Source organism: Apodemus sylvaticus, chromosome 2 (assembly GCF_947179515.1).
Source record: "Apodemus sylvaticus chromosome 2, mApoSyl1.1, whole genome shotgun sequence".
Lineage (NCBI taxonomy): Eukaryota > Metazoa > Chordata > Mammalia > Rodentia > Muridae > Apodemus > Apodemus sylvaticus.
In genome coordinates, this window is record NC_067473.1 from 24,092,845 (window position 1) to 24,109,352 (window position 16,508).

General features: G+C 46.7%; 1 protein-coding gene across 1 annotated transcript in view; it reads right to left on the reverse strand.

Moving 5' to 3' along the window:
• Positions 1 to 5,516: 5,516 nt before the first annotated feature.
• The window catches only part of LOC127677267 (protein lifeguard 2-like), a 35,246-nt gene continuing 24,254 nt past the window's right edge, over positions 5,517 to 16,508 (reverse strand). Inside the window, exons 8-10 of the mRNA XM_052172377.1 lie at positions 14,160 to 14,249; positions 9,034 to 9,081; positions 5,517 to 5,978 (exon numbers count right to left, since the gene is read on the reverse strand). Of these exons, the coding sequence (XP_052028337.1) occupies positions 5,835 to 5,978; positions 9,034 to 9,081; positions 14,160 to 14,249 (282 nt within the window). The 3' untranslated portion in view covers positions 5,517 to 5,834. The remainder of the gene's footprint in view (positions 5,979 to 9,033; positions 9,082 to 14,159; positions 14,250 to 16,508) is intronic.

Sequence of the window (16,508 nt, forward strand, 5' to 3'; positions counted from 1 at the left end):
CGGATTTCTGAGTTCGAAGCCAGTCTGGTCTACAAAGTGAGTTCAGGACAGCCAGGGCTACACAGAGAAACCCTGTCTCGAAAAAACGGAAAAAAAAAAAAAAGTATGGGTCATATGGAGGTCAGGTGATTAGTGGAGTTTTGGCTCAAGTCTGACTAATCTAGATCCAGTGAGTCTCTAAACTCACCCTGTGTTTAATTCCCAAGTCCCAGACTGTGTAAATGGAATAAACACACTTAGAAGTTGGCATAATTCTCACATTTGTTCCCTGACCCATAGAAGGAAGGCTATTATGGATGGACAAACTAAATGGGAGTTTGAGTTGCCTCTGCTACTCAAAATAGTGAATCAAAAACAGTATCACATCCCTGAGGAGCTGCAGAAATTAATGCCACCATCACGGACTTGAAAGATACAGGGGTGTGGTTCCCACCTCTCCCTTTAACTCTCCTCTCTGGCCAATGCAGAAGACTGATGGATTGTGGAGGATGACACTTGACTATCGAAAATTCAATCAGGGAGTGACTTCAATTACAGCTGCTGTACAAGATGTGGTATCCTTGCTTGAGCAGATTAACACATCTCTTGGTACAGGGTATACAGTCACTGATCTGGCAAGTGCCTTTTTTCTTGATACCTGCCCATAACGACCACTGGATGAAATTTGCTTTCAGTTGGCAAAGCCAGCAGTCAGTATACCTTTACAGTATGTATGTGTGTGTGTATATACTGTAAATACATATGTATATATACTGTAAATATATATCACTCAAGGGACATATTAATCTCCTGCTCTGCATCATTAGTTTGGAGGGATCTTGATTGTATCCTCCACAGAATATCACATTGGTTCACTGTTTGGATATTATGATGATTGAGCCAAGTGAATGGGAGATGGAAACCACTTTAGTAACCCAGATGAGGATCAGAGGATGGAAAATAAATCCAACCAAAATTCAAGGGGTCTCTAGGGCCCTCTCCAGCAGTGAAATTCTTAGGAGTCCAGTGGTATGGGGCATGCAGAGATATTCCTTCTACGGTGAAAGATAAGTTATTGCACCTGGCCCCTCCCACCACCAAGAAAGCAGCACATTTAATTTGGACTCCAAAGCCACCATATTCCTCTCTTGGGTGTGTCACTCCTGCCCTTAGACCTAGTGACCCAGAAAGCTACTAGTTTTGTGTGGAGCCTGAAACAGAAGAAAGCTCCACTCTTCAACAGGTCCAGGCTGCTGTGCAGGCTGCACTACCAGTGGGACCATATGATCCAGCAGACCCAATGGTGCCTGAGGTGTCAGTGGCAGGCCATTATAGGTGAGCTACAGAAGAGGCCTTTGGGACTGTGCAGCAGCACCTGAAGACAACTATTCTCCTTTTGAGAGGCAGTTCGTAGCCTGCTACTACTGAGCCTTAGTGGAGATGTGAATGCTTGACAGTGGAACACTAAGTTACCATGCCACCTGAGCTGGCTATTATCTGACCCACAAATTCATAAAGGAGGATATGCACAGCAGCAAGCTGTTATCAAATGGGAATGATATATGCATGATCGAACCTGAGAAAGTCATGAAGGCAGAGTTAACTGAACTTGCCTAAATGCCTTTGGTTTCTGCTCCTGTTCCAATGCCGTCTGCTGCCAAGCATGCGCCTGTAACCTCTCGGGGTGTGCCAAGATCAGTTGACTGGCAATTTGAAGATGAGTGCCTAGTTATCTGATAATTCTGTACATTATTCAGGCAACATCCAGAAGTGGACAGCTGGAGTTTTACAGCCCTTTTCTGGGACAACTATGAAAGACACCACCGCAGGGAAATCGTCACAGTGGGTAGTACACATGGTCACACATTTTGTTTGGAAGGAAAAATGGCCAGGTGTGCAAGTGTTCCATTTCATGGGCCATAGCCTAATGTACTGACAGGATGCCCAGGGACCTGGGAAGAACATGGTTGGAAAACTGATATGGAAGACATCTGGAGAAGAGGTATGTGGCTAGATCTCTCCAGATGGGCAAAATATATGAAGGTACTTGTGTCCCATATAAATGTGCACCAAAGGGTGACCTTTAGCCCAGGGGGAATTCAGTGATCAAGAATATATGATTCTGTGGACAGCCAGTGTGTTTCCTCAGCCATTCCTGTCTTCATGCAATGGGCCCATAAATAAAGTGGCCATGGTGGGAAAGATGGTTATTCGTGAACTGTTATGCTCTGTGTCCAAACAACATGGGCTGCCAATCACCAAGGCCCACCTGGCTAGAGCTGCTTCTGAGTACCAGGTCTGCCAACAGCAGAGACTACCACTGAACCCTGGGTATGGTACCACTTCCCAAGTTTACTACATTGGACCACTTCCTCTGTAGAAAAGACAACACTCCATCCTTTCTGGAGTAGGTACTTAATTCTGATTATGGATTTGCCTTTCCTGAATGCATGCTTCTGTACTGTATCATCCGTGGGCTTGCAGAATTTCTTACCCACTGTCATGGTATTGCACACAGTACTGCTTCTGACCGATGACCTCACTTCAAGGCCAGAGAAGTGTAACGGTGGGCCCACAATCATGGGATCCACTGGGCTTACCATTTTTACCACCGTCCTGAAGCAGCTGGCCTGATCGATTAAATGGCCTTTTGAAGACACAGTCACAGTACCAATCAGATAGCAGCAGCCTGAAGGGCTGGGACAGAGTTCTCCAGAAGATGGTATACGATCTGAATCAGCATCACATATATGATACCATTTGTCCCATAGTCCAGGAATCAAGGGGTGGGTGGCAAAGGGAATAGTTCTGTTCACTACCAGCCTAGTGACCCTCAAGAAAAAAATGGTTCTTGTTCTTGTGATGATAAATTTTGCTGTACTATGAGTTTTAATTCCGGAGCTGGGAGCATTCCTGCCTGGAGCCACAACAAATAGTCCATTGAACTGGAAGTTCACACTTCCCACTCACTGTCCTGGACTTCTGGTGCACTTAAGCCAACAGGCTAAGGATGGAGTAACAGTGTTAAAAGGGGTGACCGATCCAGATTACCAAAGGAAACATGGATTGCTTCTCTACACTGGAGTAAGAGCAATCGTGTCGGGAGTGCAGGAGAGACTTTGGTGCATCTCTTGGTGTTACCATGACTCATGATTAACGTCTATGGGAAACTACAGTAACCTAATCCAGGCAGGATGACAAAGAGCACAGAACCCTAGGAATGAGGTGTGAGTCGCTCCTCCAGGGAAAGAGCCAAGACCTGCTGAGGTGCTTGCTGAGGGTGGAGGAAATAGAGAATGGGTAGCAGAGGAAGGTAGTTATCAGTACCAGCTAAGGCCACGTGACCAGTTGCAGACATGATTATTATTATAATTGACATGATTCTGTTGTATTTTGTTAATAATGTGTTTAAACAGATATTTGTGTTTTCTTTCTTTGCTTTCTTTATTGTGTTATATAACATCTGTTAAGAGAATATCAATGGCTGGGCAGTGGTGGCACATGCCTTTAATCCTAGCACTCAGGAGACAGAGGAAGGTGGATCTGTGAGTTCGAGGCCAGCCAGATCTATAGAGTGAGGTCAAGGACAGGAAAGGCTATACAATAAAACCCTGGTGTGTATGTGTGTGTATGAGAAAGAGAGAGAGAGAGAGAGAGATTTTCTTTTTTAATTACTTATTATTTTATGCATTGGTGTTTTTCCTGGGTGTGTCTGTGTATGTGAAGTTGTTGGGTCCCCTGGAACTGGGGTTACAGACAGGTGTGGGCTGCCATGTAGGGAGCTGAACCCAGGTCCTCTGGAAGAACAGCCGGTGCTCTTAACCATTGAGCCATCTCTCCAACCACAATGGTTTAGTTTTGAGATGCCAAACAAATGTGTTCCTCAAGGAACATTGCCACCTATTCTGAAATTTATGTTTGTGGTTGTCATTATATCATGTAAGGCATAAATATGATCTGGTTAAATATGTAATGCATTTGTGATTTTACATGGATAGTTATATCACGTTAGATGTAATTATGTCCTGGTTATTGTTCATTTGGACATTAAGCATGAGATAAGAAGGTAGGATTTTATGTCAAGCTGACAGGAGTGGACTTGTGATGACTATTCTTGGTTGTCAACTTGACTTCATCTGGAATTTGCTAAAACCTCAGTGGCTAGGCACACTTGTGAGAGATTAAATCATTCGAAGTGAGGTGACCCGCTTTTAATCTGCATCTTTTGAGGTGGGAAGACGCACCTTTAATCCGAGTCACACCCTCTGCTAGCCGCGTGTGTAAAGGGCGTGGAAGAAGGAAGCTTTCGATCGTTGCCTGCTTGCTCTCACAGGCAAGCTCATCCCACCACTGGCAGGAATTGCAGCCTACATCTTCAGGGTTCTAACATACACTCAAGATAGCTGAGTCACCCAGCTCTGTGGAATGAAAGACTGCTGGATCTTTGGAACTTCTATTAGTAGACGGCTATCATTGGACTATAGCTTTTAAACCATCCAGACAGAGATAGAGATAGAGATAGATAGATAGATAGATAGATAGATAGATAGATAGATAGATAGATAGATATGGAGATAGATAGATAGATAGATAGATAGATAGATAGATAGATATGGAGATAGATAGATAGATAGATAGATATGGAGATAGATAGATAGATAGATAGATAGATAGATAGATAGATAGATAGATATGGAGATAGATAGATATGGAGATAGACAGATAGATAGATAGATAGATAGATAGATAGATAGATAGATAGATAGATAGATAGATAGATATGGAGATAGATAGATAGATAGATAGATAGATAGATAGATAGATAGATAGATAGATATGGAGATAGATAGATATGGAGATAGACAGATAGATAGATAGATAGATAGATAGATAGATAGATAGATAGATAGATAGATAGATAGATAGATAGATATGGAGATAGATAGATAGATAGATAGATAGATAGATAGATAGATAGATAGATGGATAGATTCATCCTATAAGTTCTCTTCCTAAGGAACCCTGACACCCTGACACAGTGGATGTAAAGTTTCAGTTTTCAAGCTGGAAACATTGCAGAGATTGCTCTCACAATAATATATGCAACACTACTTAACTGTACACCAAAACTGCTAAGATAGGGTCGTTGACCTATGTTTTATCAAGATTAAAAAAGAATCTTAGGATGTTTTCAGGCTCCAAACACTCTTTTGAGAGTTAGGATGTTTTCAGGCCCCGACACTCAGAGGTGGCTCCTGAGTCGAGCACAGAGGTACAGGTTTATTGAGGGCGTGGCAGGTACCCCCGTCCCGAGCCCCCTTACCTCCTTACCGTATAGAGAGTATTCTCTCTACTCTGTCTGTGGAAAGTGGGAGGAAGACGGAATGTTTTGGGTTGTCCTACTGTTAAAGAAGGTCTCATGCTAAATTGTCCCCACATGAAGTCCGAATGAAGAGAAAGGTAAGTATTGGGGGTTTCCTATCATCATCTTTATTTAGGTAGAGCTGGTGCTTACACCTTTAAATTGTACCTGGGAAACTTCAACAACGCACTGGGGATCTTCTAAACGATATATCAATTTATGATTAGGATACTCCTTTTCTGAATTTACAGGAATCCGAAATGTTTCAATACAAATAAGAAAGTTTTGCTATATAACAAGAGAAACAAAATTATAACAGCTACAGCTACCTTCTACTGAATTCTTAGCTTCTTTTGACACTGACAGTTAAATTGATAAATGACTATTGAAAGGGCCTGTGAGTGGTCACCACTGCATGCCTGGGCCTGGCGACACACACGCCACACGTGTCCCACCTTTCCTCTTCTGAGCCTTAGCTGGCTCTGGCCATCAGCTATCGTCCAATCAGGTCCAAAATGAAAATGAAAAGGCTGATGATGTCCACGTAGATGTTCAGAGCAGCAAAAATGTACTCTTCAGGGTCTATCTCATAATGGTAGCGGCCCCCTACCATCATCTGCACGTCCATCACCAGGTACTTGAAGAGAAAGAAGAATCATCTCTATAGATTGTACGCCTCTACCACGTATGTGTCCTAAGTGAGCTGGGGAAAGTTATTTGATCGTTAAGAGCAGTGCAGCGGGCTGGGGGTAGAGTACTTATATAGCACAGGAAGCCCTGGGACCACACAGATGATGTGGTAATACGTCCCCGCAATTCTAACACTCTGGAGATGGAGATGGGAAGGTCACAAGGTCAGGCCATCGTCAACTCCGTAAGTTCTAGGCTAACCTGGGGTATATGAAACTCTTATCTCAAAACTGGAGGTGAAGGGGAGAGACAATGGGGGGAATGTAGATAGGGAGAGGTGAAAAGATGCAGGAGGTCAGCTGCAGCTGAGGACACAGAGCTTCAGTCCTCGATGACGTCATCCTCGTCTGCTCTCGGTGAGCAAAAGTATCTCGTCCTCCCAAAGCCCAGAGACCCGACTCCGTAAATGTCCTGTGCCTTCCCAAGGCCTTTGTGCCTTTTGTCAGTAATGTGGGCCAGCAGGGCAAGAGGGACATATCACTGCAAAGTGCCCTGCATCCATGACTTCCCCATGGCCCTGCCTGGGCAGCCAAAGATGTTTCCCAGCCTCGGAGTAAGGGCTGTGTCTTGGGAGCCTTAGCAAACTGTGACATCGGTATGCCTGAGACAGAGAGTGGACAAGACGACTCTTTCCCCCATGCGATATGTCACCCTCGGCTGCAATAGGTAAAATTACAGAGTCCTACATATGGGCAGGAAAACCTCAGAACGCTCTCTCACCCTCAAGCCTGGAACAAGATGGCGATCTGGGCGTGGGAGGGAGAAAAGAACAATTTCCCCCGAGCCTCTTGGGTGCGGACTACTCACAGCCCAGTGCCTCGAAGAGAGCCGAGCCTGGCACGACATGTAAATGTTGGAGTTTCGCATATGTAAAAGATATAACCCATTTTAGAAAGTCCTGTCCCAAGAAACTCAAGCTACCACTGTCCCCGGCTGGGCTGCTGATTCCGTAAGGGACGGAAGTCAGCGCGGGGCTTCACGCAGAGTCACAGCAGGTCTGATCTCTTGGAACAGGGACTGGGCAGGACTGAATCTGACCTTGGAGACAGGAAGGGCGGGCCGCTGTGAGTGACAGGGAAGGGAACCCAATGTGAGCTGGGGGCGTGCCTCACCTGGTTTGCTGAGTCCCGCCCCCAAGTCTCACTCCACACCTCCACCCCAAGCAAAGGAGAATGTTTGGTCACACAAAAGGCTTCGGCAGTTTGAGCACCCTTCTCTCACTCCGGAGCCCTGGCTGAGGAACAAGGACTTTTCTCTTCCTTCAAAAGGTCCCAAAATTCATCTCAGTACTCCTCATAAGAGAGATAAAGTCTCAATCACTTCACACTTTGATCGGGCGATTGGGAGCGTGTCTAAGGACAGGAAATGGGAGAGGACGATGAGCAAGGATCCAACTGTATCTTGTCCCCTCAAAGGGAACAAAGGCTCTGCTACCTCTAAGACACAGCCAAACTCCAGCCTGCATTCCAACCCACTGATGTTTATACACGCACACACATACACACACACACACACATTCACACATGTATACACACACATAAACACACATGCACACATGTACATACACATTCACACGTGCGTGCGCGCGCACACACACCACACATTCACACACATGTATACACACATAAACACATGCACACATGTACATACACATTCTCACGTGCGTGTACACACACACACACATCTTCTTCCACTCTTCCGTATTGGGTGGCCTGTCTGAATCTACAAGAGTTTTGATTCTTCCTGAGTCAACCTTCTTTCATTGGAAATTAACTGTGCCTAAAACAGACCGACACAGGCTGAGCTCACAGAGAAAAGGGAGATGGATGCAAACCAGATAACAGGAGGGAGAGGTGAGAAAATCAAACGCACACACTTAATCTCATGCATAGACTTTTCATGACTATTAAAAACAGGGACACAAAAAGTGATGGATAGGAAGCTAATGTGGGTCGTTTGGTGACATCACATGGCACATGGGACTTGTTAGCCTTTCAGTTTGTATGTTTAGAAATTTTTATGATGAAAACAATAATGGCGTGGCGCGCACACACCCTTAATCTGGGCACTCGGGCAGAAGCGTGCGGATCTCTGAGTGTGAGACTGAACTGCTCTGCACAGCGGGTTTCAGGCTAGCCAGCACTACACAGTAAGACCTTGGCTTTACTTTGTTTTCCTTCGATGCCTGAGAAGCCTCAGTGGGTACAAGGGCTGGTAGCTTGAGCCTGAAGACATAAGATCAAATACCCAGAACCCAGGTTAACAAACAAAAACCAGGCAAACCAAAGGCAAAAACTAACCAACCAGCCAAACATGGCCACACATGTGTCAAGGGTGGAGACAAGAGGATCACTACGGCTGACTGGGTCCAGGTTCAGGTTCAAAGAAGACAGGGGAGAGAGGGCAGACACCGGACACACTTCAAGCTCCAAGCCTGCGGGGCTCCTACATGGGGATGCTTCCCTCTGAGCAATGGTGACAAGAGCGAGTTTCCCCCTTTCTTTCCGAAGCCCACCGTGCTGTTTGAATTTTAAAATAGCCATGTGTATTACTTAAAAAAAAAAAAAAAAAACCTTACCATAACTGCAAGGATGGGACAGCAAGAGATGGGACTAAACGGAAAGAAAGGGGTTCCCAGAGGCATCCCGAGGGGCCTTTGCCCGCCCTCTCCAGAGCTCCGGGTATGAGAAATGAGTGCTCTAAGCAAATGAAGGCACGCAGTGTGGTGACATCCCGGCTCTGAAGGTGATCTTTTCCTGTTGCTGCTGTTACCCTTTGTGTTTGTGTGATGCTGGGGACCAAACTCACGGTCCTTTACACGCTGGGGAAGCAGTGTGCCCCTAAGGGGCAGCCCCAGCCCCGGAACGTGATCTTTCATAGATTAGAAAGGGCACGCAGCTCTGCTGGGTGAGATGTTGGAGTGTCTCTAGAGAATGTCTGACTCCACTGAGCCATGCGTGTATACACCATGGTGTTCGGCACACAGGTAAACCGGAACTTACCATGGAGAAGAGCAGTGTTCCAAGCGCTGAGTACACCAGATGCAACCACTGCACAGAGAGAAAGGGTTAGAGCTTCACACAACGCAGAATGGCGTAAGGGCTTAGTGAGTCCTCACCTTCTCATAAGGACCCGTTACAGAGACAGTCAAGCCTGTAGGAACTGCCTCTTCCTGAGCCTGATCACCCTCCCCACCCCCCACACACACCCCACACCCACCCACGCTCCTCCACTTAATCCCAGTAAGCACTCAAAGGACCTGCTGATCCTCACAATAACCAAGTGGGTGCTTCCAATTCCTTGGGGCAGGGCAAGGACAATCCATTACATAAGGTCGGCTTCCCATCCCTTCTGCATAACTCTTCCAGAGAACCTGCCTTCCTTCAGCAAGAGGGTTTCTAGAAACACAGGGATCTCGGGGGAAGGAAAGACAGCAGAAACCATTCTGCAAGCCGTGGACCAGATGCTGGGATGGTGGCCTGCCGGCGACGCACGTGTAAGACTGTAGCTTGGAGATGCTTGTGAGAGGAAACTGAGACTGGAGATCTGTTTGTCTTATGGGAGACATAGTCTTCTCAAGTAGGGGTAGTGCAGAGACCTAAGGGCTCGCTGAGTGACTGTGGAGTGTTACTACACATCCTCATGCCAGACGGGCTAGCAAACACCTGTGATCCTAGCACTTGGAGGCCAAAGAAGGGTGATCTCTACGAGTTCGAGACCAGCCTGGTCCAGACAGTGAGTTACGTGCCATCCAGGGCTACACAGTTAAGACTATCTCAAAAAGCGAATAAGCAAGAAAAGCAACAAAAGTGAAAAACATCAGGCACATCTCTGTGTAAACACCACCTCCTTGGCTATAACAAACATGCTTAAATCCAGATAGAACTCAAGTCATGAGCCTAAAGATGGTGTAAGAACTCCGCTTGCTGCCAAATAAATGTGTTGGTTCAGCATTTTAATAAGTTGGCCTCAGAGCTTTCTTCAAACAATTCCAGGCCCCAGGCAGAGTTTCCATATCTGGCATTCATGGACACCACAGGGCATATCATATATATATATATATATATATATATATATATATATATATATATATATAATATGCATAGTCTGTCTCTGAAGCAGAAATGAATATATATGTATATATGTGCCTGTGTATGAATATATATTCATATATATATATATACATATATATATATATATATACATTTCAACTTCAGAGACAGACTGTGCACAAAGCATTGGAGATGTAGACCCTGCCTAAAAGTCACACAAGCCTGATCTCCCTGCCACCTCTACCCCTCACTCCTTGGAGACCCTGGATGAATTAAAGTCCTCTGAGCATATTTGGTCATCTATAAAATAAATAAGAACTATCGCTGGGGGATGTTGTGAGAACTGATTGTGACAGCTCGGTGGAAACCTACCCAAGGACTGTGCCTGAAACTCGGTCAGACCTCAGTGGACACACTGGAGCGCAAGCTGGGTGGACAGTAAGCCACCTCCTGGGGGTCAGTACTGGGACCTTTCTCCCACTTGACTTCTGACCAGCAGCACCTGGATGCAGAAGACATTGTCTACCACAGAGGACAGGGTCTCCTCGGTGCCCGGGCAAGGGCCCGCCTGGACACCTTCCCCCACGCCGCCTAGCCACACTCACCTAACTCACCTATATTCTCACCTAACCCCTTATATATTCCCCCCTTCATCATCATTTATACTCCTTCATTGGTGCGTTGACTCGGATACGAGAAACACCTGGGATATTAAGCCTCTTCCATCAATGGGAAGTTCCGCCCTGCGCATGCGCGATCACTGATGCCTCCTCTCAGAAACCGCTGCAGCAAGCCCGTACTAACTTTCCCTGCTACAGTTTTCTCGCTGACAGTCTACCATCAGAGCCAAACCAGGTTCTGGTAACGCAACTGTTACACATGGCGCGGTCTCCAGGCTCTCAGAATCGGCTACACTCCATCCCTGCCGAGCGATGCTGCCTCCTCGCCGCAGCAAGCCTACACCCTTTCCAGTGGCTGCGCCCCACCCCCCACCACCATACTGTCCCACTCTGCTGGCTACAGTGCAGATTTCTAGGGCCTTTACCTGCAAAACCCTAGCCACAGCCCACGTTCCCATCAATTCTAGTACCCGATTCTTTTACAGTTCTACAGCTTCTCCCTATCACCCTGTCTTCCCTCTTCTACACTGCGTGGTCTCCCACAGCAGTCCATGACTGGTCTTGCAGCCACGCACAGGCAGGTGAAGCAAGGTTGGGGGACCGGGTCCCACAGCCAAGCTGTCCACACTGACTTCCACGTTCCCGGATATCGGATTGCACTTCCTTACCAAACACCATCGGCCTAAGAAGGTAAGGTCTTTCGGTTGGCTGGACGGTTTCTTAAGTTCAGAAGGGATGTGGCCAGTCCTTGCTGGACCTAGGTGCCGCTTGGCTAACACTCGTTTTACGACGCTCATAACCCCAGGTGTTTTCCGTTCCAGAAGTAATCCTGACTCTCCCTCATTGGCTTCCAGCCGTTCTGAAAATCCTGGGCCCCAGGTGGATTACCTTCTTCCGGCTTTTTGCCTCAGCTCCCAGGTTTCCGCACGACGGTCCGGACTCTCTGGCTTAGCTGCCGTTTCTTTGTTAAACACTATCCGGGACGCCGGTAGTGGTATAACAATGCCCCCACACACACCTGATGGGTAATAGCGTCTTCGCCGGTACCCCCAGGAAGCCATCTTAGCTGCCTCCTGGAAAATCTCAAGTCTCTGAACTAATAAACCTCTACAATAAGGTCTGGACTCAATATAAACTAGATAATAATTCAAAATGGCCACCTAATGGCACCCTAGATCTAATGGTTTTAAGAGATCTTAATACATACTATAAGCAATCCGGTAAATGGGACCGAATCCTATACATTCAAGCTTTTATCTATCTCCGGTCTAAGCCTTCTCTTTGCCCTGCCTGCTCCCCATCTGTGTTCCCACACCCTTAGCTCATTTGCTCCTATAGGCTGTGTGCTCAAGTTGATGTTAACAAGCCTAAATCTGCCTAGACACCACAATTTTATCCATTGCTGCCAGTTTTCTTTCTGTGATCCTAGCATCTTTACCAACCAAGGCAATATACTTTCCTCTACCTATACAATCTGTCAAAGCTACTTAAGCCTTCCATTCCTAGTCTCTCTTTAACTATTACTCTCCTTTCTTGCGCTCAATCTTGTCAGAAGTTTGCTATTAGATTTAAGACAGACAGAATTCCCAAAGGCCTGACAGCTTCTCCCAGGAGGTCTCAGAAGAAAGATGGACACCGCCGCAGGATGTCTCAGAAGAAAGATGGACACCGCCACAGGATGCTTCCTGAAAGTGCAGTGGACAAAACCGGATACCTTGAGTCAAATGACTTAGCTAAACAAAGGTAAGCCATTTCTCATGTCATGGGTATCCATTCCACAGAGAAAAGCCGTGCATCTTCTGTGCTTGAAAGCCACACTGACAGCCAAAGCCGCCATGGAGACCAGAGACCACAAAGAACTGCTGGCCACTGGAATCTGTCATTCTTTAATAATATAACTGCTAAGTTATTGTTTATTCCTCAGACTTCTGACTACATTGACAGCTAGACAGTTATCTCCTTACCTAAACTCTGTTTCCATTAAATGCTTCATATTTCCTCTCCTTGCTCTGTCACTTTCCCAACCTTCAATTCTATTCCTTCTGATCCACAAAGGCTCATCTTAAAGACTGTTCATGTGGTTAACTCATGTTGTTATCTCTTTAATAAACTTGTTAGCTACAGGAAACCTACCCAAATCTACTGCTCATGGACCAAGTAGGCTCCATCCAGATAAGTACATCTGCCCAAGTTCCCACTTTACTACCTTTCCAAAGGGTGGGATTCCTCTGGATTTCAATTGAACACCTTAAGAAAAATTTTCCTTTCTCCCAAATGTACTTAGTCTTATTCCCTAACTATACTAATGTGTTCCAACATCTTGTCAAGTCCAGGCCCTTGCCATATCCAGGACAGCTCCAGAGAAGCAACCTTCAGATGTTCCAATCTCCTCTCAGCTTCTCCAGACACAGACAGCTTCTACTGGACCTGTTCTCCTGACCTATCCTCAAGTGGCTCTACAAACCCTGGACAGCAAAGAAGCAGCCAGTCCTCCTGAGACTGGACAATCACCCCCCATACCCCTTTCTCTAGGTTCCCCAGAGACACGCTGCCCCAATGTCAGCATGAAGCAGCCAGATCACAACAACGACCCTATTCCTGCTTCGCTGTATGCGCCGTCACTTCTTTTCTTTTTTCTTTTTCTTTTATTAATAAACCAAACATTGGGGAATGTTGGGGCTTTGTGTAAGCTCCACCCCACACCTACCTGGCAATAGCCAGGTATGCCCCGCCCCAGAGATCTGGCCCACTATAAGAAGGGCTACTTGCCCCTCCTCTCTCTCTTTGCTCACCGCTCTCCCACACTCTTACCTCTCTGCCCCTGGGGCTCTTCCCCCCTCTCCACGTGGTCATGGCTGGCCGGCCTCCACACTCTCTCTCTCTCTCTTTCTCTCTCTCTCTCCCTCTCTCCCTCTCTACCACTAACTCCCATCCCCTATTCTGAATAAACTCTATTCTATACCATGTCTGTGTGTGTGTGGTCCCTTAGGGGCAGAGGTGCCCGGGCAAGGGCCCGCCTGGACACCTTCCCCCACGCCGCCTAGCCACACTCACCTAACTCACCTATATTCTCACCTAACCCCTTATATATTCCCCCCTTCATCATCCTTTTACTCCTTCAAAAGGACAACTGCTAGATTCCTGTCTGTGGCGCTTCTCCGCCGAGTCCCTCGTGTTGGACACACATTCAGAGAACAGGGCAGGAGTGTTCTGGTCCCTGCTCAGCTGCTGGACTGTACGCCACTGCCATTTGCCTTTGAGCTCAAGGACATTGTCCTAGAAGCACTTGGCTGGCAGCTCAAGGCCTTGAATTCAATCCCCATCAGGGCACACAATAACAATAATAACAACAATAATAATAATAATAGCCTACTTCTCAGGGGACCTGTGCTAACAAACCAGCACTTCCCTCATTTTGAGTACATCCTGAAGGTTTCAAAAATGGCAGTCACTTACGTATGATCGAATCACAAGTGCAAAAAGCCCGTAGATCATCAGCACACAGGTGACGACAAACAGTACTCCACTTAGCAGGGTGAAATCCCACTGGGGAGACAAAACAGCACATGTGACTCCATTGTCACCTAGGCAGGATCTCAAACGTTCAGAGAGGCCCTTTGTGGCCATTCTTAGGATGGAAACGCCTTAGCCCCAAGCGCTGAAAATTACCACATGAATGATACCAGCAGTCCCAGTCCTTTGGCTTTGCTTCCAGAAGGAGGATGAAAACGGTGGAAGTTAAGATAAAATAGTGAGAGATGGGGGGGGGGGGGGCTGATGACTTTTTAAACTGGGTGAAGGGGACGTGAGAACCCATCGTATTTATTCTATTTTTTGTATTTATAAGAATTTCTCCCTTAAAGCCAGATGTGGTGGCAAACATGTGAATTCCCAGCGCTGGGGGAGGAGGAGGCAGGAGGATCAGAAGTTTAGGGTCATGCGACACTATGTGACAAGTCCAAGGCCAGTGTAGAATACTCAAATCTCTGCTGAGGAAGGAAGGGAGGGAGGGAGGGGGGAGGGAGGAAGGAAGGAAGGCTTCCTCTAGTAAATTATGTAGTGCATAAATTTGTGTGCAAAATATGATCACAACTATTCATATTTAAAGAACACATATACATAAGAAAATGAAATATGGTATTTCATTATATTAACTGGGTCTCTTTCAAATTTGTATACATGTATTTTCATTAAATACACAGCAGATTTTCAAAATTACTGTTATTATTTTTTAATTTTTGCATTTATTAATGTTAATCTTGGGTTTGTCTTTTTTTTTTTTTTGAGACAGGGTTTCTCTGTGTAGCCCTGGCTGTCCTGGAACTCACTCTGTAGACCAGACTGGCCTCGAACTCAGAAATCCACCTGCCTCTGCCTCCCAAGTGCTGGGATTACAAGCGTGCACCACCTGGCTGTGTTTGTCTTTTAAATATTAGTGACCCAGGTATTTGGGGGCTTTTTCATTCTGTTTTGTTTTTTTTCTTAAAGAGGCTGAGAAAAATGTCCAAATCTCAAAAGCACACAGGCTATTTCCCTGCGCGTTCCCCGTCCCACAGGGAGCACACACGGGATTGCTTCTCCAGGCGCTCGCCCTAGCCCTGCTGCCTCTTCAGTCCCACTGGGACTCGGGAGCAATCTGTCAGCTCTGGACAAACTGAGGCACAACTGGGCCAGACTCTGGCTGGCTTCAGAGACCAACAGGACACGGTCAGGAAGGTCAGGGGCAGGGTGGTGGTGGAGGTGGTGGAGGTGGTGGAGGTGGTGGTGGTGGTGGTGGTGGTGGTGGTGGAGGTGGAGCCCATCATCCAGAACAGGATGGCAAATGGCATCTCCGGTGCCAGCCCCTATTTGGCGATGGCCAAAGCTCCCCAAAGCCACACACTCCCTCCAGACTCCTGGAGTGAAAGGCAAACAGAACCCAAGAGGCCAAGCATCTTGAATCTACAAGACACCGTCACTCAGCCCAAAGGAGCTGATTTGAAGATGGGGTCAGACTACACCTAAACCAAGTGGGCGGTCTGTTTAATTCTTTCCCTCCGAGGGAAAGTTTAGGATCCGTGAGAAAATGCAGCATCACTGTGTGAGCTACATTGTCTCTGGAGTCCTTGGGAGAATTGTGGAAATGCCCACCGCAGAACTTCATCAGACAAAATAACAAAAGGTTTAGCTGACCATAAGTTCAGCTCCCTCCGAGACTCTAACGCAAACACATCTGGGATCGTCTTCAAGGTGCTTTTCAGCAGAATGCTTCATTCTCTGAACTCAGGCAATTCCTTACCTGGGAGTGATTTAAGTCCTTGTGGGGCTTTGGGGAAATATCCTGACATTTGAGGTGTTGAATGGCCCTGACTCTATGCCTATGCCGGCAGCCCACCTCACTCCCTCACGGATGGGAGGCATGTCTGTTCACACACAGGCTGGCTTCTACAAGAACCGTGCTTGAGATGGCAAACACCGATCTGACTCTAAATTAAATCAAAGCTCTCCTTCGGGGGACACGGCAGGGGGACATGGACGTGTGTGTGTGTGTGTGTGTGTGTGTGTGTGTGTGTGTGTGTGTGTGTAGTACACGGGTCCACCTCAGGTGTTATTCCTTATGTTTTGAAAAAGGTCTCCACTGGGACCTAGAGCTCAGAAAATAGGCTGAGGTAAGTGGCCAGAGACGCCAGGGATCCAGGCTCTACCCTCTCAGGGCTGCATGCGATTACAAACTCATGCCGCCACCCCACTATCTTTACATGGATGCTGGAAGACACTTTCTGACGGAGCATCTCCCCAGTCCCTGAACCACAACTTTTGATAGAA